This window comes from Carlito syrichta, unplaced genomic scaffold (assembly GCF_000164805.1).
Source record: "Carlito syrichta isolate Samal-C Ts95f unplaced genomic scaffold, Tarsius_syrichta-2.0.1 Scaffold304518, whole genome shotgun sequence".
Classification (NCBI taxonomy): domain Eukaryota; kingdom Metazoa; phylum Chordata; class Mammalia; order Primates; family Tarsiidae; genus Carlito; species Carlito syrichta.
In genome coordinates, this window is record NW_007248614.1 from 274,998 (window position 1) to 299,292 (window position 24,295).

At 48.6% G+C, this 24,295-nt stretch overlaps 1 protein-coding gene across 1 annotated transcript in view; it reads right to left on the minus strand.

Moving 5' to 3' along the window:
• Positions 1-21,799, minus strand: part of LOC103262502 (homeobox protein cut-like 1) — a 290,353-nt gene extending 268,554 nt beyond the window's left edge. Inside the window, exons 1-4 of the mRNA XM_021713407.1 lie at positions 21,712-21,799; positions 19,867-20,021; positions 18,290-18,373; positions 16,077-16,187 (exon numbers count right to left, since the gene is read on the minus strand). Coding sequence (XP_021569082.1) covers positions 16,077-16,187; positions 18,290-18,373; positions 19,867-20,021; positions 21,712-21,799 — 438 coding nt within the window. The remainder of the gene's footprint in view (positions 1-16,076; positions 16,188-18,289; positions 18,374-19,866; positions 20,022-21,711) is intronic.
• Between the last annotated feature and the right edge of the window lie 2,496 nt (positions 21,800-24,295).

Sequence of the window (24,295 nt, forward strand, 5' to 3'; positions counted from 1 at the left end):
CAAACATTTCATCTAGTTTCCAGTATGAATGAAAAGTGTATCTCAAAATCTGGTTTCAGTAAAAAGAAAAATATAAATATCACAACCCCTTATCTTATGAAAGCAAAAAGGGTTAAATCACATATTCTATTTTTCATTTATTAGCCCAACTTTGCCTGATCATATTTTTTTATTTTAATGTCTTCATCTCTATCGAAATATTCACGGATCACTTTTCCTAGTCTCAATTCACTGCTGGAACCAGTATTTTTTTTCTTTATTGTGAAAAAGCTATCATTTAAATATGTACTAAATACCTTTCAAGAGTTGTTTATATGTAAACAAAATAAAAACATGCTTGTGTTCAACTTTCATCAAGGAAACAGAAGCTATCACCCTTCTCTGCGTAGGTCATGGGAACTGCACTGGGTTCATGAAAATCCCTGAGCACACATCAACAGAGAAGGAATCTTCATTTTTCTTCACTTTGCCAATAGTTGACAGCTTCACAAATGGTCATCTCCAAAAGCACATTGTAACCGAACAAGCCTATCTCAAGAATAAGCTTGAAAACATTCCACTAATAAAAGACGCACATCTTAAAACGCAAGAGTGCAAAGGAACATTTCTGTGCATATTCTTGGCACCACGAATTCCTCCCCAGAGAAGGCTAATTTGAACATACACACCGCATACGATATGCGTTCCTGGCACTTTGATTATGTGAGCACACCTGACCCCAGGGAAATAGGCTGAGACCAGCCCCATATTTCAGACAAACCAAACAGCCAATAGACAGTAATGGCTTTAAGCTACTGATGGCCTGGGCCAAAAGTGAAGACGCACTTAATCTTCTGAAGGAAACTGTCAATGTTAGGAGGCCCCGCGCCGACCTTTCCCTCCATCTTAATCACAGCCACCTATGATAACAGAGTGGGGTTTATTTTCAAGCCTGGCTCCAGACCACAATGATCAATCCTTCCATTATGACTATTTTGCATCCACACAATGAACCAGGGTAAGGGAAGTCCACATGATATTCACAGATCCGAGTCAAACAGAAAATGAAATTCACATAAGAAAGAGATCTAAAATTATCCCATCAAAACTCTAAAACACCTCATAAAGTCTCTCCAAATCTACAAATTCAATGAAATGCCAATAAAAATCCACTTAAAATTTCCATGTAAAAAATAAAAATTTCTTAAATGGAGCTGAAGAAATGATGCCAAGAGTCATATGGAAGAGTAGCATACCAAGCCCAATCTAGACAGTGGTGAGGAGCAATGCGCACGGGCCCTTTGGACATCAAGACTTACGAACAGCATGGTCGTCATACAGTGAGGATCTGCAACACTGTGGTGGACAGAGGAACAGGGAGTAAGTGGCTGGGAAAAGGTGGTGCTGGGACGGAGGAGGGGCTTCCAAGGGAAAAAGATAAAACAAGAGCTGACCCAGTCACCATGCACAGGATCTCACATGGGTCAGATGCAAAAGGCAAAGTCAAAAAATTGTTGCCAGGAACCACAGGACATTGCCTTTATACCAACCATCAGCACTGGAAAGGGTTCTGAAACAAGATACAAAAAAGCTTAAACCTTACATGGAAAAAATGGGAAAACTCCACCTGCATGAAATCGAACATCTCCTGCATGACAAACGGCACCATAAATACAGGGAAAAGACAAGCCGTGGCCCCGCAGGAGACACCAGCAATGGGCACAATCAACACACGACACAGATTCAGAAGAGTAACATTTCCTTCAACTGGCAAGAAAATGGCAAACTCCAATAAGAAAACTAGTGAATGATATAATATGGAAAGGCACAAAAGAGGGAACGTCATAAAAGCTGGTCATTGTACAAAAAAGATGCTCACCCACGTTACAGAAATACAGAAAGACAAAGTAAACAAGGTTCCACTTCATACTCATCATCAAACGAGCAAAAATCAGCTAACGCTGAGGGTCAGGAAGGGTATGACTAGAACAGGTACTGGGAGCTTGCAGGGGATGATAACTGCATTCAGCGCCCTGGGAGAACACCACACTGGACACACCTGGCCGAGCAAATGCTGTGAACACCCCATGACCAGTGACTGAGCCTCTGGGTGGCTGCCCCAGGAAAGCCCTGAACCCACCCCCCAGGAGGTACATAATAAGAAAGAAAAAGTGCCAACAACAACCAAACTCCACTTGTGCCTCAGAGGTGTAATGGGTTTATGCTCATAGTGGAATGTACTGTGCTGCAGTTTAAAGGAATAAACTGGAGTACATGTCCACACGGCTGAATTCCTGAAGGTAACGCCGGGCAAGAAGGTAAGATGTAAAGGATATATGCTTACCTAGGGAGATATGACTTGCACAAAATCTTTTGTATAAACAGTAAAACACATCTATTACAACAATATATATCTGTTTATGAATACGTAAAAATTGCTAAGAATGCAAAAAGCACATGGAAATGATATGTCAATTTTAGGAAGATGTTTACATCTGAAAAAGGAGAGAGGGACAGATCAAAGTGGGAATGCAGAGTTCATGTAACATGTTAATGTTAGTTTGAAAAAAAAAGAGGGAATCAAAAGTAAACAGGGCAAAATGTTAATGCCTAGGCAACCTTCATGAAAACTGGAAATGTTTGTTTTGCTTTCTACACTTTTAAGTATGCTAGAAGTATTTCATATTAAAAAAAGTTAAACCTGATTGCATGGCCTTCTGTACAAAATAACATCACTGCAGGTGCAATCCTTTCCCTAGAAGGAGATGGCTATACCTTCTAGGCCTTTCTAACTGCTTAGCTACTCCTCTGACAAGAAGTTCTTAGAAGAAACGTGTGCAGGGTCTGACGTAAAGCTTTTTTAGGGTAGACACGTAACCTGCACCTTCGGAAGGCAGTGTTCTCATGCCACAGCATAGGAGCCACTGTGGGAAGTGTCAGGAGCTGAGCTGCAACCCACTCCCATCCGGCTGGGTCCCTCAGCAAAAGCCAAGCTGTGGCTGTCCTGTCACGTGTGGGCTACTGTATTATGGATGCTCTCGGTAGCAGCCCTCTTTAAAAGCATCGCAAGTCTAGGCCCAGCAGGTCGAGGCTGTGGTGGCCGTGAGCGTGCCACTGCACTCCAGCCTGGACAACAAGAGTGAGACTTCAACTCAAAAAAAATAAACAAACAGAAATAAAAATAAAAAGCATCCAGGCTAGGCTCAGTGGCTCAGCCTGTCATCCCAGCACTCTGGGAGGCCGAGGTGAGCGGATTGCCTAAGCTCATGGGTTCGAGACCAGCCCGGGCAACTTGGCGAGACTTCGTCTCTACAATAAAAAAACTAGCCGGGCGTGGTAGCGCGCGCCTGTAGTTCTGGCTACTTGGAAGGCTGAGGCAGAAGGATCACCGGAGCCCAGCAGGTTGACGCTGAGGTGGTCGTGAGCGTGCCACTGCACTCCAGCCTGGGCGACGAAGTGAGACTCCAACTCAGAAAAAAAGCATCCCGAGTGAGGAGCCAGTGAATGGAAGAAGACATAAATATAGGGTCTAGCTAGGGCTCCAATCAGCCGCCTGAGCTAAAAGCACTGACCTCTCAAATGTAAAGCAGGGAACCTAAGCAGAGTAAGGGGTCCTGCAGCTCGAAACACCTCCAGATGCAGATTCCCCACTTGAGCAGCAGTCTAAACTCTCTCCCCTAAAGGCCTGGAAAGTTGGTCTGCTGGGAAGCTGGGCAGGAGAGGAGGCTCTTGGAATCCACCCTGCACAGCAACCAGGCCCTGCACACCCGGAAGGCACTATGGGAGCTCAGGGGACACTCCCAGGGACCTGGTCTGGGACACCTGCAGTCAGCCTGGATTCAGAACCTCCAGCCAGCACCGTCACTTGATTGGGACGCCCGAGGCTAGTTACTTACTCTTCTCTGATAAATCCATAGGGATTCTATGAGAGTTACATCAGTTAATGCACTGAAAGTGTTTAGAATTGTGCTTGACACACAGTAAATGTCAACTGTTGTTATAAGCGATGACTGCTGCATCCCTGGATTTACCAGAGCCCTCCCAGCACAGTCTTCCTGGGGTAACCCATTCCACACAAAATGGAAGTGCCAGAAATATCTGCTGCACACACGAATGGATTCCAGATAGGAAAACCCCAAGAGGGTGAACAGGCGATGCCTATTAAGAAAGGGCAGTGTCTAAGACTTAGCCCATGGGAGGAGGAACAGGAATGAAGGAATCTTTGGAATTGGGAGGGGTCTGTGGTTCTCAGCCACACAGAATTTCACCAACACCGCCTTTCTCAGATCAAAGCCAAAGGTGGCATGGCTTGCTCAGATCTCACATCTGGTCAGTGGCAGAGTCAGAGCTAGGATCTAAGTGCCCCAGTTTCCAACTAGATATTCCTTCAACCATTCCAGCTATACCACAAAGACCTCCTGCTAAAATACTGGGCCACAAATAAAATTACTATACTCTTCATAACAGGAGTTATATCCTCCTAATAAACCTACTTTTTACGCAACTCACATTTGCAAGTTAAAACCACATGCCAATATTAATCAGTCATCAATGGTAGGTGAGGGGCCCCACCCACCCCCACCCCAAGTCCCCTAGCCAAAGAAAGAAACACCTAAGACAACAACTTTCAGGGTTAGTGGCTTGACATTGCACTGTCTTTTCCTGACTGATATGATCTCAAAATAGAAGGGAAGATTTTCCTGTGCTTTGGCTGATGATAAGTCTCATAAGTTAAGAAGCCTTTCAGGCTAATGTTAAATTTGAGCCTATAACTGGCTGCCCTCCGTGGGTATACCCTGAGTAGACTTCCACAAAATGCGTCCCAAAAGCAACTGTTTTTTAAATGGATAGAAGAAGAGCCATGATTAATGATTAAGTGACAAAAAAATCTGGCTTCTGAAAAACTGAAGAATGCTCAAGAATCCGCTCTCGGGAGTCTATCTGGGTAAAGTCCTGGTAGGCACACGGCTTATGCTCTGGAAAGTGGTGTTGATAACACCCAGCTCCTAGGGTGACTTCAAGCAGAGAAAAGGCTATTATAATGCACTTAGCAGAATGCCTGGCTCCTAGTAAGTACTCAATAAATAGTAGTAATAGTTTACCATGATTTTAACCAAATCTTATGGTTTTCCCATTCAGTCTTCAAAATTGTGCTCAACAAGGATATTTACTGAGAAGACACAGAGAGCTCTTATCTATACCCAAGCTAGCATTACATCCTATTCAGAAGTTGTTCTCCATTCAAAATGCTTTTCAGTTGAGGTTCCTGACCAGGTCGCCAAGTTACAGGCTACTCTCAAAGAACAGCTTCCAAGAAGAATCCAGCTGCAAATATTTCCACTCTGGGAACAGTACAACTAATGCAAAGGGAGAGAAAACAACTGCCGAGACACACACAGAAGAAGAAAATGTGTTACTTTACAGAATCTATTCAGGTTTCCAACAGAAGCTAGGGTCTACTCTATGCTTTAAGAGGTTTTTTTGCCCTGTGTCGTTCTTGGTTTTTTATATTTTAGAGTTCATTTATAGCTTTAATAGCCACTCATGAACACAATTTCTCCTATCAAAAGAGGAGACGTTAGTAACACACACACAACATGCCACCTACTAGACTTCTGCTGTGTGTCAAAGCGCTCTCGGGTATTCTACAACAGCTCGTCTGACCCCCATTATAACTCCAAGGTGGTTGTCATCACTCCCATTTTTTGGATAAGCAAATGGAGGCTTACAGAGGCGATACAATTCAGCCGGGTTTTAACTAAGATTCCATACCAAACGAAACTAGTAACAGTCTTTTCCTTTTGACAGTTACTAAACTCTCAGATAATCTCTGTTATACTTAAAATAGCCCTTTAAAACTGCTGGCCACACGAAGGAAGCGACGACGCAGGGCTCAGGAAGGAAGGGAATGCCGGCCTACTGACGTTTCAGTGAGTGAGGCCAGACAGACAGACCATCGTCCGGAGGTGCTCCTGGAAAGAAAGCACGGCCCGCAGGGTCTTCAGATGCCGCCCACTGTCCCTGGGCCAAGCCCCACCAGGGTTCTGACTGCTTCCTGTGACACGGAACAGAAAAACTGAGAGAAACTCCTCTGTGATTCTCCTCAGGGTGAAACTCAGGGTGATTCTGTAATGATTAAACACCCACTTTTCACTCACTTTTTGGGGCCAAGGGCAGCAAACAAAATAAGGTCTCCCGCAAACTCCTGAATGTGTTGATGGAACTTTCTAAAGTCTAAGTTAAAGAGCATCTCTGGTCTTGGTAAGTAGAGAGGCTGAAACTGATGTCTAAAAGTCACATCAGATTCGGTCTCTCTGAGGTGGTAAGAGTCAACAAAAACGATCAGACCTTTAGAGAAATGAAATATTGGAGTCTCCACTGCTAAACAACTTGCTAAATTCAAGGTTGCGTGTGTGGGTTTTTTTTTCTTTTGGAGGGGAGTGGGCTCAAAGTGTCATTTTCCATTCTTAGGTTCAAAAACGCTTCTCTGATACCCTGAAGTACCTTCACACAACTTTGATCACTCACGGCCATCTTGTCCTGTTCTTATGGCCATCTGAAATTATCTGTGTGCCATTTGTTTACTTGGCCACTGTCTGCTTGCCCCTACTGAAGTGAGAACTCTATAGGAAGTAGAACCTTCTCTCTCCAGTTCTGCTGTATCTATCCCTGACCCCCTAGAAAGGGCTCAGCACTGCCTGCAGAAGAAAGGAAGAGAAAAAGACTTGGTCTAATTGAGCACCTACTACAAGCTCTGCATCTCTAAATGTATTTCACCCACCTAGCAGCTGGGATGTTACCAGTTCTTTCTGTTTACGGAGAAGGGGTCCAAGTCTCAGAACAGCTAGTATCCTTGCACAAGGTCACGGCCTGTCACCACTAACTAACCATCCACTCCACTCCTGGCCCAAGACTGGACATTTACCTTCCAGGACCCTTGAAGTAGGCAGAACGTATCTGTGCAGACGACAGAACTGAGGGTAGTTTCTGTCCCAGTGCTACTAAACAATGATGCCAAGACGTGACGAATACCCAGTGTGCCCAAGCCTAAGCTAATTCCTCTACTCTACAGGCCTCCCTGGTACCCTCCCAAGATGCTGCAGGGTCTTTCTGGAATGTGAGAGAACAGTGTGCCACCAGCCATTCCTGACTTGAGGCCAATTTGGTGTGAACTGCATTCATTACTCTACCACACTCAAGGCAGGTTTTCTCCCCCAAGGACCCAGAAGAAATGAGAAAATAACCTCTTGAGTTGATAAACTGGCTTAAGGAGTTTAATCGGTAACAGTTAAAAGTTTGCCTTTAATTTTTAAACTTTTTTTAGTTAAAGTCTTATTATAACTTAACAGTGGGTGATTCTGTAATGATTAAACACCGAAGTTGATTATTTGGGCTTTATGATTTTGCCAAATACTGGAGTGGCCCTTTTTAAACTAAATTGCCACTGCAAAAATAAAAATTCACAAGATACTTTTATGTGGGGAGTTTCTTCAGAGGATGAGAGAACAACTGAATAAAGAAATCTGTTTAGGGATTCCCCGTGTCCCCATGAAGAGAGGAAGTTTTTTTTTTTTAAATAAGAGATTTATTGAGATAATTTACATACCATAAAATTCACCTGTACAATGACCACTTGTATACCTAATCCCGAATTGTACCCCACATCTCTAAAATCAAATCAAATAAATAATTCCCTCTTTAAAGTACACAATTCTGTAATATTAAGCATATTCACAAAGTTATGCAACCATCACCACTGACTTATTCCAAAACATTTTTATATCCCCCCCCAAAAAAGCATTACCAGTCACTCCTCCTTCCTCTCCCTTACCCCCAGCAACGACTAATCTACTTTCTATCTCTGTAGATTTGCCTGTTCCCCACATTTCACTAAAATGAAATCATGTGGCATTTTGTGTCCAGTTTTTTTCTCTCAGCATAACGTTTCCAAGTTTCATCCATGTTGTAGTATGTATCAAGTGCTGTGTTCCTTCTTATGGTTGAATCATATTCTATTATACAGGTATACCACATTGAAAAAAATCTATTCATTCATTGTTAGACATCTGGATTGCTTATACTTTTTGGCTATTTTGAATCATACTGCTAAGAACACTCATGTACAAGTTTTTGTGAGTATGTTCTCATTTCTTTGGGGCATATACCTAGGAATCGAACTGCTGGGTCATAAGGTACCTCTAGGTTTAACTTTTTGAGGAACTGTCAAAGAAAGGCAGTTCTTGAATACCTTTTTAAAAAAACTTTGCATACAAAAAAAAAAATTCAAGCATCAAATAAAATTTTATTTATTTGTCTGGCAAATGAATCTTACAGAGTGATACAATTAACACTTTTAAAAATTCTTTTGTTGGAAAAGAGTCCTATATAAATGCTACAATGTGATAGGCCCCTTTTATACTACAGTCATTAACCATCTACTGTAATCAAGGTACAGAGCTTAAGAAAAAGCAGATGGAGACACAGCTCCTGCCCTCAGGCCCAGATGCTTTAAATGTGGGAGAAAGCAACCGTGCTCCAGCCTCGCAGATTCAGCAGAGGTGCTGCAGCGAGAGACTCAAACCCCAACACCCTGTGCCCCCAGGTCTTACTCCCCAGCACTGTTGGGACCAGTCTGGCATGCCCCTCTTTAAAAGTTCTGACCTATCAAATCAGTGCTGTGGGTCTTCGATCTTGCTAATTCAATGTGCCCAACATGACATATAGACAACAATGCTGGGGTTTTTACTCTTTGGTGTGCAGTGGCTTTAGACTCTAACAAGGATGGAAACAAAACTTGTGGATAACAGAGAGGAGAGGTCCCCGGTTAACACAAACATGTCAAGGAGTAGCCTATGATGCTGAGATGCTGTTTCATGTTTAAAGAGCATCGGGAATCATAAAGGATCAGGTTACAACGATCGCCCTCACCTTAGTCACCTGATCCGTCCAGGATCCCTGCAGGGCTGTGCAGGACCAGGATGTTCCCCCAGGGTTCCCGCTGTGCCCCAGAGGCACTGTCTCAGGGCTGCTTGCACACCACGTGTCCGCTGGAGTCGCAACTTTATTTTTAAGTGACTCTTTTTCCAGGCTGAGTCACTCCTGCAGGATCTATATAAAGGCTATAGAGGCAGTGACTAAATGCATTTGGGCCCAGGCCACAACTATATATTACTAGCCTCCACTCCCTCACCCATCCTTTGGACTTCTTTTCTCACAGGGAGTGAAAACCGAATCATAAAGTTTGTAGCATCGTCTTCACCAGGGCAGAAAAGGAATAGCTGAGATGCACAGGGGATGGGGGCAGGCACATGACTTTGCTGAAGTCTTACCTTGGATGCAGTTCATCCTGATCAAGAAGAAGAGACCCTTCCCTCACCCCACCTGCCAGGGCTGGGAAGAAATCAACAAATCTAGCCCATTTTTTCCCAGTCATATCTCAAGACAACTCCCAAGTCTGATTTTTTTTTTACAACTATTATCTAGAAAACCGGAGAAACACTGGGTTGGCAACAGAAAGGGAAAATTAAGATACTGGCACCAGCCGGGCTCGGTGGCTCAGCCTGTAATCCCACGCCTTTGGGAGGCTGAGGTGAGTGGATTGCCCGAGCCCGCGGGTTCAAGACCCGCCTGGGCAGTGAGACCTCATCTCTACAATAAATAAAAAAATCAGCCAGGCGTGGTAGCTCGCGCCTGTAATTCCAGCTACTGGGAAGGCTGAGGCGGAAGGATTTCAGGAGCCCAGTAGGCGAGGTTGCAGTGGCCAGGAGCGGCCACTGCACTCCAGTCTGGGAGACCAAGTGAGACTCCAACTCAAAAAAAAAAAATAAGATACTGGCACCAAGCCAGCTTGGTGACTCAGCCTGTAATCCGGTGCCTTGGGAGGCTGAGGTGAGTGGATTGCCTGAGCCTGCAGGTTCAAGACCCGCGTGGGCAACTTGGCGAGACCTCATCTCTACGACAAATCAAAAAATCAGCCGGGCATGGTAGCACGTGTCTGTAGTTCCAGCGACTTGGAAGGCTGAGGTGGAAGGATCGCCGGAGCCCAGCAGTCAAGGCTGCGGTGGCCGGAAGCGGCCACTGCACTCCAGTCTGGACGATGCAGTGAGACTCCAACTCAAAAAAAAAAAGATACTGGCACCCAAGAAATGAAAGCCAGTAGACAAGCAATTATATGAGCAGCAGAGAATGTTCCTTGTCACAAACTGGGCTTGCTGTGTCAGGTGGAGGGGGCTGCACCTGGCATTGAGCCCAGGTCCCTCCTCTCCCGGGGGGGCGGACAGTGAGGAAGAGGTGGCCAGTCCCCAGTCCCAGTCCTGACCTATAGGGAACAGGGCCCCCAACAGTTAGGGCTGAGGCTGAACCCTGCTGCTGACGACAGAGGCCGGGCATGGGGACATGGGAGTGGTGTCATGTACACTTGGGCAGGACAGATGTAGAAAGCACAGCGCAGACTGTCAGCACTATGGACCAAGCGTTGTTGAGGTTAACGCTCCAGAGATCAAGAAATGTGCAGGCAAAAACACATCAGGGGAAAAAAATGACCCACGGGAGCCCCTGAGCTGCAGTTCAGCTCCTCACAGAGCACCAGGGTCCATTTCAAAGGAGCCATAAATTAACCTAATGAAGTCCTACAGACAGACACCCAGGAAACATTCTGGGGTAGGAATGGGCCAGCTGCCATGACGAGGAAGTGCCTGGGGATGGCTTTATGATCCAATCCCTGCATCTCAGGAATGCAGTTCCCCCCCCCCCCCCCCCCCATCAAAGGATGGCTACTCCTGTAATGAAAAGAACCAGAACAAGACAAAAATCCACCCCTGTGCTCTTTCTGGAAGCAAACCTAGCACTGAAGACCACTTTTCTGATAGTTGAGCATCACGTTCAAATAGCACAGCCCTGAAACAAGGCCATGTTCGCAGGAGGACTCAGTCAGTACGCGGTTTCTCAAGGGAAGACACCACAGCGGGTCCCTTGGTCCTCAAGCTGCCCAGCCACTCTCTGTCCACTTAGCTCCCTACGGCAGGACCAGTGAACTGGGGCTCCAAGTCAGACGTGGAGCATTCCCCTGCAAACATCCTGGGACCTCGCCTCGAGGGCCTCTGTTGTACGAAGACGCATCTATGTTTGCTCCAGAGGTGCGTCTTCTGTTGAGGGCCAGACTCCTGGGTTCATGTCCTGCCATGGCCAAGAGGGAGCTGTGGGAGCCTCAAGACAATCTTTGTCAGAGGAGTCAGCTTAAAACTTAACCAAGAGAAAAGGCAATTCCTAGATAATGCAAACCTAGAACCAGCCTTCTCCCAGTCCCCAACGAGAAAAAATTCAGCTTCCAGGAGCTTGTGGCCTCGCCCATCCCCAGGCGCCTGGGACAGGAAAGACCTCTGGAGTCACACGCACGGGAAATTGAGAGTTCAGTCTCTGATCAAAGCAACAGAAAAGCAAACGGAGAATGAGAAAGCGAAGAGACATTTCCTGGGGTGAGCAGGAGCCAGGCTCTTGGCCTCCACCACACACATTGAGCTACCACCGTCAGGCTTCTAGAAACACGCTGAGGCTCCCGCCCCTGCCACCAGCCCAGAAAGCCCCTCATCATTCTTCCACCCATCCCTGCTCCCCAGCACCCAGGCCAGGGCCAGGCACAGTTCGCCCTGCCCAGCGGTCAGATCTTGGCACTCACCTGTTCCCCGCCCCGGAGTTCTGGAGTCCCAGCCTCCTCCTGCATTTACTTATTCCTTCCTCCCTGAGGAGGGTGGGGAAGGGCGGAGGAGTCCCGCACAATGCTCCTGGCGTGGCAAGCAGAAACAGGGACTGAGAACCCAGGGAAGGGCTACTGAACCAGGGGTGCACGGATGTGCATCAGGGTGTCCCCAGAAACTGCGCAAACACAGGCATTTCTCAGGGGAGCAGATCCTTCACCTCCACCAGTTTCTTAGAGGTGACGAGCCAAGGCTGACCACGCAGAGCTGTTTCTCGACAGAAAGGGTTACTGGTGGTTTATCCAGAGGACATTATCACCTCTGAAGCAAGAGTGTTCCTGGGGGGAAGTCTACAGTCAGGAGATTCCAGTCATTCTACCCCAGCACTCCACATGCTCCACCACTGGGTTCTATTTGCTTGGTAAGAGAGATAAGAGACTTTTTAAGAGCAGGGATAGGATTTTATCCCCAGGCCTGAAGTGTCTGGCACATGGAAGGTGTTCAATAAATATTTGGAAAAGGATTAACTGTTATTACAAGCCAACTTTTGAAACACTTTAAGCTGAAACTACCTGTATTTGTTCTTGTTTTTAAAAAGTTCTTTGAGCTAGCTAGCTTCGAGGAGCAGAAACCAACTGCATCACATGTGCTAGGCGGTGAGCGTTCCAGGTTAACACTGATAACAAACACGCCAGGACTCTAGGGGTCAGGCCTGTAGGGAGCCCTACACATGCCCATGGGTATGCACATGGCATGCCCACATGCACGCACACAGTGACCCTGTGAGCTGGGCTCTGTCATGACATTATTTTACAGATGACGAGACAGAGATTTTGGGAGATAAGCAATTTGCCCAAAGGCACGCAATCAGTAAGACACCTGCAGTAATAAATATGGAAAGCAATATGCCCTAGAAAGACCCGTCTATTATGTTCCACTATTGATTCCTAACTCAATAGGGAATGGGGCTCAGTTAGAACATTTAAACACATTTTTCTTTCAAAGGGACTCTTTTTTTTCTATTCAAAGAAAATACATATAATTTTATTCAAAGCATAATTGCAATCTCCTTCAAATTAACTACAATTTTTGGATTAAGACATAAGCAATAATATCAAGTGACTGTGAATATCTTCATCTAATGACATGCAACCGAAACTTAAGAAAATGCATTCTAAACAGAAAAGCTCCAAGGCTCCAGCTATGCTGGCACCCTCCTCCCATGTACCCCATGTTTTCTCCTGCCTGTGGGAGCCCCAGGCACCATGCAGCACCCTGCCCCACCCTTCCCAGACACCTCACCCTAGAGCCCACTTTTTCCGTCCCGGACTTGAGCTTTTTCCAGTTACTTCTGGGAAAGGCCAGTCTAGGAAAACACGAACTCCCTAAGGAAAACTGCACCTTGCCCCCAGCCCCCTTTGAGTCCTCTTAGGCGGCTAATCCTACACACTAGACATGTGAGGCATTCAACAGACACTAGGAGGGAATCTACTTCCCCAGAGCAAAGACGGACTGGCATGTTCACCAAGAAGCCACACACTCCGCACAACACAAGCAAGAACACCACCAGCCCTGGCTCTGCCGTAATGGCTGCCAGAAACATGTGAGGCTGTGAGGTTCAGGGCTACATTCATAAAAAACATGAATCCTAACCCGAACCCTGTAGACAGTCGAAATGTTTCACCCCTTAGGACAAAGTTCTAAGCAAACTTCATTTTTACACGTCCAATTTCTGGAAGTGTTACCGCCACAGTGAGTGCTAATCAGCGCCAGATCCATTGGTGGCATCGCCAGAGGAAGTGACCGACGTTAGGGCAGTGATGGAGCTCCCCTCGAATGAGGTCTCAAACACACAGTGATCCAATATCCCAACTGGGCCCAGACCGGGCACTCGCTGAGGTGCCACATGTCCTGCCACGGCCTCCCCACACACGTGGTGTCAGGGCCCATCACACAGGTCTGTCAGAGATCCCCCACCGCCAACACTTGCTGACAAGATCCCATGCCACCACCCCCTGCACATCCTCCCTCCCTGTGCAGTCCAGAGGACTTTGGCCGCGGCTGCCTATTTCTGCTGCCACTCTGGCCTGAAGCAGCTTCACAATTTCAAGCAGAAGATTCTGGCTGGTGGCATCGTGAGGGGGTCTTGCCTCAGGCTTCCCACAGACACCACACAGATTTCAAAGATGGTCCTCGCACAGGAAGAGGCAAAGGTGGCCTGAAGCCAACTCCACCCTCCACAGCTCCCCAGAAATTCATGCCACAGGAACACCCTCCTCACTGCAGCAAAGGAACAAGTGGGCACCAACCTTGACCACCTAGGCCAGACGCACATATGACCCAACCTTCCATCCTCTGCATCCCCTTCCAGGTAGACTTTCCGGCCCCTTCTCCACAGAAGACAGTGTCTAAAAATGTGCCCAGCACAGAAACGTCCCAAGTGGCATATACCACCGGCCTGCCTGCTTTCTCCCCAAGCTTCTTCTGCTTACTGGGATTAGAAGGAGATGAAACTCGAAGTTTAAGGCCGGGTTTCTCTGAGTAATTGATCTGGGATTCAACACAAGCCCTGAGAGCTGGTCCTGAGCTCCTGTTTAGTCATCAGTAGAGGGACAGAACTAGTGCAATTCAATCCACATTTATCAGTTAGGCACTGGGGACAAGGTGGCTGGAGGGGAAGGTGCTTCTCTGCCACCGGCGTCACCTTTAGCAGCTGAGAAGGAGCCCAGAACTTCTGAGGATCACTGGCAAATCCAGTCCTCTGCTTAATCTTCTTCGCTGTCCTTACTCTATGACGGGTTTATTATATTATTTATTTGTAGTCTGCCACCCTAGAAGGATGGCCTTGCACTTCTTTAGGCTTTTCTATGGACACTTCTGGACACATGGTCACCAAAAGCAGGGCAATGAGAAAACAGGACAGCAGATGGCAGCCAGCTACAGGAACGGTGCCAAGAGCGGCCCACAACACAGACGTGAATGGGGTCGGCCTGGGGAAATAGAGTCAAGGACGAGCGCTTGGGACGGCCCACATTAAACCCTCCAGGAAGGTCTGCTGAAGCAGTCTGAGAAACAGGAGGCAGTAGGAGGAGGAAATTCTGTCCCTGGCTCCCTTCTTTCCTCCTGTCTTTACTCATGACAAGGCTGAACATGGCAAATAGCACCCCCAGCCCCAACAGCCGCAGAGCGGGCAGCAACCTCCAAGCACGCGAGTGACTCAGGACTACGTTTTTCACCCGATCACACAGGGAAGACCTGCGGTTAGGGGCAGGCTGCGGCCCAACGCTTGAGCCCTTACGGGCCTGATGTTGGAGCCCTCTCTCTTCCCACTCTGCTACCCTGCTTCCTCCCAAAACGTTTATTCTGAAAGCAGAGGGTTAAGGATTTGTTTTCCAAAATGATTCACTACAGCACTCTCTTGAATAGCAAGATCCTCTGAAACATTTTAAAAATTCAATTCACATTTAATTCTCCAGAAGTATAATATAAGTTAGGGGCATCTCACCCAGGAACGGGAGAGAGGCTTGTTCCATGTGGAAGCACTGAGAGCAGTGGGGAAACGCCCAAGGCCTGGAAGCCAGGCTGGAGCTGCAGGCGATCCCCTCCCCTCGCCTCCGAGGTTAAGGTGCAGGGGGCTAGGATCCGAGTCACGGCATGAGAACTACCTCGGGCCAAACTGGCAGAAGCCCCCCTGCCCAGAGCAAGTCCCACATCTGCTTATTTCTCTGCTACACTCTTGTGTCTTTTTCTTTCTTACTAGGCCTTTGACAGAGACTGAAGGGAACAAGAGACTTAGAAAATAGACCGAGAAAGTGCCACCCTGCAATTCAACCCTGTCCTCCTAATGCACACTTAAGAGAAAAGAAAAAGAGCACATCAACAGAACATTTCCAGTGCCCTTTACAGCATATTGCGAGAAACACCGAGGCATTTGAAAGACCCTAGCAGACTAAATGTCTGTTTCGCAAGAAGTACAGACAAGTTGCTACTCCCAGATGCTTGCAGCCATCAGACATTCTGCCTGCCCCAGCCCCGGGGAAGCAGGCCCTAAGTCCCCTCGACCCCACGCTAACCGACAAGGGGCCAGAGGCTGGGATGCGCTCGAGGGTCTGAGATGGCCACACACCAGCCCACAAACACCCACATACCCAGTTTGTTCAGTATTTGCGTTTGGAATCAGCTTGGCCTTTAAGATTTTGAGACAACCTATCAACTGACACATCCCCACGGCCCGCATGGTGGCATGTAGTCTGCAGGAACGGAGCTGGGGACATGGGAGGAAAGAAGTGGGTTGTGTGCTACGTATCTATCTGATAAAAAATGAAATGCTTGCAACACGTCATTTGAATATGCATTAGAATCTTAAAACCCCTTCAAAGAGATCTCTGCAGTAACTCCACTCACCTCTGGAGTGTTCTTCTTGAACTCTCGGCTCTGCTCGATAAGCCGCTTTCTGGACTGCTCGCTTTCATCTTGCCGGTTCGCCAATACCGTTGCGGTGGCATCGAGTTCTCTCTGTTGAGAAAAACAAAAACGGAAGAGTGAGTTTTTAATTGTGCTTTGCACCAGACAAGATCACATTTGCATTTGACCAGAACACTTGGGGGGGGACCCTGGTGGCTCCTGGGATTATCAACTCATCGGCAGAAAAGGGCTGGGGGTGATCCACCCATCCCCATCCACACCATGTGCTCAGGTTTGAGAAAACCCAACTGGCTCAGCCTGATGCATCATGCACAAGCAGGTGTTCCACAAATGACTCTGTTCCTGTAAGAGAACACTCAGGAGGGTCGGTCTTTCCGGATAAAACCAGCATCAGAACAATACCAGAGGACACCCAGGCTGAAGCCGCTCTGAGTCTGTTCTCCAGAAGTGCCTCTTCCAGTCATTCTGGCTCCAGTCCTGCGGAGCTCTGTCCTCTCCTCGGGGCACTCTGTCTAGCTGTCCGCCAACAACGTGGGTCTGGGATCTTTTGGAGGAATACTTAATTTGTTTTCACTCAACAAGTGTTTATTGTGTGCTGACTCTAGGCCAAACATCACCTTCGAGACCACTGACCTAGTATTAATTTTCAAGAGAGACCTTTAAAAGGCAAATCCCAAGAATAATAATTTCTAATACCTTGCAAACGTTTCAGAAACGAGGCACCTGGAACCGGCAATGGTTCTCAAACCACGTTACTTGCACGAGAACCCCGAGGACCGCTGGGAGTGGATTCCCTATCAGGAGACCTGCCAGGGGCTGAGGGCTTTGGGCTCTGCTCCACACAGCAAACTGACTCTTGACGCAGCAGAGAACCCGTGCCCTGGCCTCGGAATTCTGAGGAGTTGCCAGGAGAATCTGTTCTAAACAGGCCTGCAGCAGATGGGCCCCGAATGGCGCTCTAGGCTGGCAGCAGGAGCACAAGGACATGGTGCAGCCGCCACCGAAAGGCCGGTTTTCTTGCCGAGTCGCATCGGTGACTGAAGACAGGCAGCAGCACGTTCTGCCAGGACTCAAGGTGGCTACTTCAAGAGGTAGGGACGCTGGCCCGCGGTCAGGCAGAGTGAGGACCTCACAAGTCAAAGGCAGAAAGACTAGCAAAGTCAAAGCTGAGGATCCGCCAGACTTCCTCTCTCCATGCCACCTCCCCCCAAGTCCCACCTGCTTTCCCTCTTGGTGGAAACAGCCCAGTGCTGTAAGCCCTGCCGGCAACGCTTCGTTGGTACCACTATGAGGTAGGCCACTGCCAGACAGGATGACAGAGTACTGGAACAAACATCCAGCACGCTGTCAACTCAGAATCGTAGCCGGTTTACAAAGGAGGGAAGGAACAAAACAGCAACAACAACAACCAGGCGATGGGGGGAGATACCACCCCACCACACTCCCCCCTTAGTATTTCTGGCAGTAAAACAAATCTTGGGCAAACTAGTCCTAAAGAATAACGTGGGCTAGAATTCAAGAACAGATGTCAAAGCTATTGCAGAGAAGAGGGAAACACTGAACATTTTGATAGACCACATTTGAAACCCATCCCAGTCAAGTGAAGGCAGGGAGAAAAGAGCAACCGAAACCAACGTGGCGCCGCAGGGCTGGGGAGAGAAGAGCAGTCGCAGATAAGCAGAAGGCTCTTCAAAAATATAAACAATCTGCTAAGGGGGAGGACTTCGACATCTATATTTAAGCAGTAGCAGCAGAAGTTATAAAAGGAGACTTCAAAAGAAGGGGGGGAAAAGCCAATATTGAAACATGGCAAAAAAGAGAGTCGATGGTGCGTTCCAATCGCACACAGACACAGAAAACTCAGAGAAAAACAAGAGCACGGCCTGCTCCGGGGGCCACGTCCTCCACTGAAGGGAGGCAGGGCAGGGGCGGGGGGTGGCCTCCCAATCGGGGGTGTCTGCTGACTTCTTAGAACTGGCCAGGTTCTGGAGGCTGGGGGCACAAAGGTGACTACAGGATTCAGCCCTGACTCTCCCACTTTCCCAGCTAGCGGGGAGCGTGGGGCACACTGGCAGGACGCAGGCTCTATGAGCCCCTCAGGCCCCCTCTGCCCCTCCCCAGGCTGACCGGTCAGGAAGCCTGACTGGGCAGGGCTGAGCCGACACAGGTGGCCCGAGAGCAAGTGACCCCACCGTGACCACAGGGCCGCAGAGCCCGTCTGCCTGAGGTGGCCGGCTGCGGGCAGTCGGGGACTCAACGGGGGTCCACTGTGCTCCCTTTCCCACACGTGCAGACATATGCAGGTCGGCATGGGAAACCAACAGGGGTCCCCAAATTTAACACTGAGCCACCACCCGCCACCACGGAAACAGATTGGCGCAGCGAGGAGGAGAGATGGAGCTTCCACAGCCCCAGATTGGGTTGGTCAGAGTTCAGGCTCGCGATCTTTCACCAAGTCCCTTGGAAATAAACAAACCACCACCAAATCCTGCTGAAGGACGCCAAGGCGTTCTCAGGCCGAGGAACGACGCAGAGGGAGGAGACGGCTATTAAACATAAGCCAAATACTGTTTTATTATCCACCAAGCCTGCCTGTACTCAAAGTGTCAGATGTAATGACACATTAACAAGGGAATGCAATGCATTCAAGGGAGGTGGAGGTGGGGACCTCGAGTGCCGAACCCTTGGCCCATGAGTCATGGGTCACACGGAAGACGGAGCATCCAAGTCACCAGGAGCAAAAGACCTGGGGGCCAACCTGCACATCTAGCAACGGCCTGTTGGCACAGCTGCTCATGGATTGTTCTGCAATGGCTAAAAGAACCCACAGTTCTACCTACGTGTATTACATGCAACGGGATGATCGTTACGATACATTCAAGCCAAAATGCAAAGTACGGCACAACGCTTAAAAGAATAGCCATACATATGCTTGATAGGCTATGATTATCTCCAGAAAGATACGGAAGAAGCTTGCAACTGTGCTTGGCTCTCAGGAGGGACCCGTGGGAAGGGGACTTACTTTACAGTCAGGGTCTTTTGACTATCTAGCCATACGCATGCACTATCTAGTTGGAGAACCTGCAATATATCTTCATTGTACAATCCTGCTAATGTGAAAAAAATACAGACCCACAGAGTTATGGAAATATACTTTGCGCAATTTGTCCAACAACAAATAACCATGTGACACGTGAACCTCTGTGTCACAGTCTGAGCGTCCACCTGCAGGGGCAGAGGCCTGGAATTGGTGGCCTCCTGAGTCTGGTGATTCAAGAAGTGAGGTGAGCACGTCCTTTGTCAAAACAGCAGCTGCGTCTTGTACAACGGGCTGCTCACTGGCCAGTCTCAGGGTAGGAGGAGGGCAAGGAAGATGAGGAGGATGGGGGAGGAAGAAGAGGAGGAGAGGGAGGAAGGGGGGCGGCCGTTGCAGCTGGTCACAAAAAACAACCCCCAGCTCAGCCAAACTCTCCCAGAGAAGGGCAGGAAGACATCCTCTCAGAATTATCTCCTACTGGAAGCACCTGAGAGGCCAAGGTCCTAGGTCATAGGAAGCTGGCAGCAAACCCCAGGCTCAGAACCTGGTACTTCCAATGAAGCTGAAAGAGCTGGAAATGTTACTGAGAAAATGTCTGGCAAAGACAGGCACCTGAGTGCAGAAAGCACATGTCTGCCTTTCAAAGCGATCATGAGATGACTGATGTCAGGAGGCGATGAAGACCTGCACGGCCCAGGCCCCAGCCCAGCCCCGCCCCGGGGTGGACCACACCGCCTCACCCCCCCCAGCACTTGTTGGCTTTGTCTGTCCCTCCCTGGGGTCTGCCTCAGCCACAATGGCTGAGAGCTGCCACCGAGCCAAGTCCAGGTGTAGACGCAGCAGGTGGGTGTTGCTTGCGGGAACCCCCGAGTGCTCTTGCCCTCGTTCTGAAGGGCATTCGTGGTCAAGCTAAGTCTCAAGCCGTTCGCAGCAGGGGAGGGCCGGGCGCATCGACAGGCTGGCCTAGCTGCCGCCATCTTTTCTCAGCTGGGAAACCCAGGGTAATGTGCACAGACAACCCTCATTCCACAACACTGGGGTACTGCTGTGGATGGCTGGAATCCTGTCTCCTCACTGATTACAACCTCTGGGATGCTTTTGCTCCATTTCTGACTGCTCCTCGCAGGGCAAAGCTCTGAACATTTTAACCCTTTGCACTTGGGGACATCTTAGGATCACCTGCCAGCAACTCAACCACCACACTTTTTTACAAAACAGTGAAAAGAAATCACTTCATATTAAATAGTACAGTGATGGAACCAATTATTTTACTGTGATGATATTTGGCTTATGATGGAATTCTGGACATTGAGGAACGTATTTATGGCAAAAAAAATCAAAATTTTATATCACATTTGTCTTAATGTGTGAAACAGCCACCAACACGCATTGCAGGTTCATTGATACATGTTGTGCTATAGTAATTTGTTTGACGTCTTCCACCTGGTGTTTTTTGTTTGAGCAGACAATGCAGTCTCATTTTCTTCCTCCCACATTGATAATACATAATTTATTGTCCAGTCTGTTATTCGAAGATGATGTGGAAGGACATTCTCTTTCTATGTAATGCCAGTTGATATTTTTCTACATATATCTCATTATATATTCCATTTCTTTATTTACTTTCTTGTGCAATCTGAATAGAAAACTTCAAGGAAACATACATTTTTGAAAAATCTGTGCTGGCATAAGTTCATCCTGTATAATCACCAGCAATCTCTTTATGTCTCTCGAGAGGGAACATCCCAGAGCAAAGGGTTAAGTTTCTCTCCGCCCCAACTCCAGCCTTTCAGTCAAGAATTAAAGATGAATTAAAAATAAAAAATGACCACGTAACTAGCTGCCTATTTAAAGGGAATTATGGGAAAATGTTTTCCCAACTAAAACAAGTATTTTGATAACATTAGGGATCTGTTTGAATCTGCTCACCTTTAAAGTGTTTATGTCCGCTGATGGTTTATTTTAAACTGGGGATGCCTGCACTTTGCCACTTTTGCTCAGATTCTCTCTTTCTTAAGCCCCTAGGCTCCCACTGGGTGGGTCCTTCCAGTCCTAGCATACTGAACTGGCGGGAAGACACACCTGGGTCAACCACATTGCAACACCAGTTCAAATTTTAACCCAAAGAGTTAGTTCAACTGTGTTTCTTTAGGGATTATCTGTCAAACTAATCCAGCAGGACATCTTATATAGAAATTTTAAATGGTTTTGCTAGTGAAAAAAATACATCATTTGTGCAAAAAAAAAGGAAGACCAGTCACGATTTCTGCACAGGGCAGTCCTAAGCACATTTTTTGTTTCATTTCCAAAAACAGAATCATTTGGACAAATAGAGGGTGCTCTGGCTGGAAAGAGGTGGTGGACCCAGGCCCACTCAGCATCCCTTCTCCCAACCCCCTTCACAAAATGGCGTCAGAAAACCCTGGGGAGGACTCCAGACTCTATCCTGCTGTAACCTGTGTGGTTGTGGTCAAATGACTTCCCCTCTCTGGAGATAATTAAGATAATGCATCCTGAGTTCGTGGCACGGTAAATGCCACATCAAGGTTAATCTTCTGTACTATCAGAGCCACATACTTGACCCAAGACCCGAATTCATTCGGCCACCAGCATCCCACACCAGGCTGGGGGTTCCAGGGATAAAGACGCGTTGGAAGGCAACCATAGCACCAGGTGCCCACAGTACTGCAGAGGAAATGGGGCAGGCACGAAAGAGTGACAAGACAGAGGCGTCGGGCCGTGGACCGAAACAGAGAAGGGGCAGGAAAGAGGAGAACATACTTCTAGCAAGAAGGGTCTCCTATTTTCGTGAGAGAGGGCTGTCTTAGCTGGAGCCTGTGGGCAGACGGGCTTGATCTCTCAGGCTCTTCCTCATCCCCAGGAGGGCCTGCCAAGCACCCAGCACAGTGCTCCCATCACAAAACAGGGTCTCAGAGAAACCAGGAGCCATATCAAGGTCACCCAGGCAGTGGGGGACAGAAAAGTGTCCTCTGGTGAGCCGAGACCAGCCTGGCTTTGCCACGGACGTGATGAAAGGGGTGGGGTGGGGAGAGGGCGGCTCCATGAGAAATGTGAAACCACCTTCCCCAGGGTATGTCCACAGTGATCGCACGACCCACTCAAAAAACACAGAGGTACACACGCGTGTATAATTTGCTTCTATATACACAGGATTCTCAGGAAGGTGTCACAGGGAGGGAAATGAAGGGAATGGGCAGTCACTGGGCATGGGGAGGTCCTCTCACAGCTACACTTGGATGCCCTTTGCATTTTGTGTATGTGCATGTGATGCCTACTCCTAAAAAGTAAGTACTTACCTTTAAAATCTCATTTTTCCCCATAACGAGACCTAGGCTTTGCAGGGCTGACCAGAACCTAGGACCTCATGCCCAGAAAGGAGCTTCCGCATGGTGCTACAGGAAGTTCTTTCTGTTCCCTTAGTGGGCGCCACTTAAAGAAGAACCTTGTAGAATCTCCAAAGTGAACGTGCACGTTTTCACTTATTTTATAAGTTTGAGCTGAGAACCAGGTCTGTCCTCCCATCTCCCAAATGTTTTACAGACGACACTTCATCCTTAGCCATCACTTTCCCACTCACAACCTCTGACTCACCGCCACATAACACAAAAATCTGGACAGCAGCTACAGTACTCTGTGATGTGATGTCAGTTGTCCAGTCAGGGTGGGCATCCTGACTCAGGAAGCCGCGGCCTCCATAGAACTAGACTGGCCTCCGACAGGGGCCCTGAGGGACAGCAGACAAAGATGGACCGGTCGGGGGGAGAGACCCATGGAACTGGCACCAGCTCCCCGCCCACACAGCCTGGCCCAGCAGGGAGTAGGGGTGCTCGATGCGAGGCAATGTGGGAGCGGAGGAACAGGCACGCTTCCAGGCAGGCAAGCCAGAGACAGTGGAGCTACAAGGAGTCAGTCTGACGCAAGGGGAAGGCCTCTTTAGTCCCCTCACGACATGTGACGAGGACACGCTGCTCCAGGAAAGAGGACACGCCACACCAAAGGCCCAATATGCACTTGGTGGCCCCTGCTCGAAAGCCTTCCATGGCTTCCCAGGGGACTTCAGAGAAGACCACCTGGGGGCTCCCCGCAAGACCTCACACCACCATCCTGGTCTTCCCCTACTGTCCTCAGAGGGCCGGGTTCCCCACTTTCTCCAGTACCACAGTAAGAGCTGTTCCTTCTTAGAAGCATTTTCTTTTCTCTCGTTCATGAAACACTCAAATACCATGTCCCCAGCCACCACCCCCTCCCACCTCACCGCAGAAGTGATGGCACCGTGTGTGCCCAACTCCGGCCATTCCTATGGCAGCTTTCCTAGACTTCAATTCTGTAGCTGCCTGAGCGCATGGCTAGCACCCTTTCCCCACAGGCTGTAAAGTTCCAGCGAGACCCACGTTTACTCACTATGGGATTCCCAGCACTTTGCAGAGTGCCAGGCACATTAGAGCACAGGACTCTGAAGAAGGGACGGGCGGGCAGGATGCCCACGAAGAGAGAAAAGGGACAATCATAAGGCCTCTGCAGACTGGCAAGGCTTCCGGCAGGAGAGAGGAAAGCGGCCCCAAGAAAAAGGCGGCCCAAGCACTGAGGCCCTGAATGGCAGAGAGCAGCCTGGAACCATTCAAGACGGTGTGGGAGTTGAGGAGGTAGGTGGAGGCCGACAGGATACCCTCGCCCTCCTCCGGCTCAGCCACAGAGGGTACCTGCCCCTGCTGATGGGCCAAGCCCTCCCGGCAGCCTGGAGACAGACCCTCATTACAGCTCCACCACAAGGACGGGAACGGGGACAAGGGGCCAGGAGACTTGCGCATCTACAGTGCAGCAGAGCAGCTCCCTGCTGAGGCTGGCATCCTCCCCACCGGGTGGGACCCCGGCAGCACGAGCCCCACATGCAGCAAGTGCTCAATGGACACGGGCTGAACTGGGTGCAAAAGCAATGGGGTCCCCAGGCTAGTCACTCCCTGTGGCAGTCTAAAAGGGAACAAAAAAGAGGACAATAGCAGGCGTGTGGAGAGGCAAGGCGTGCCCACAGATCCATTTTCTAGTCATCTAGGGGCCAGGGGAGGTATGAAACGGAAACCCTGGGTGCATGGACATCTTTGCACCGGGCAATTGGCCACCCTCTCCTACCTTAGAGATGAGG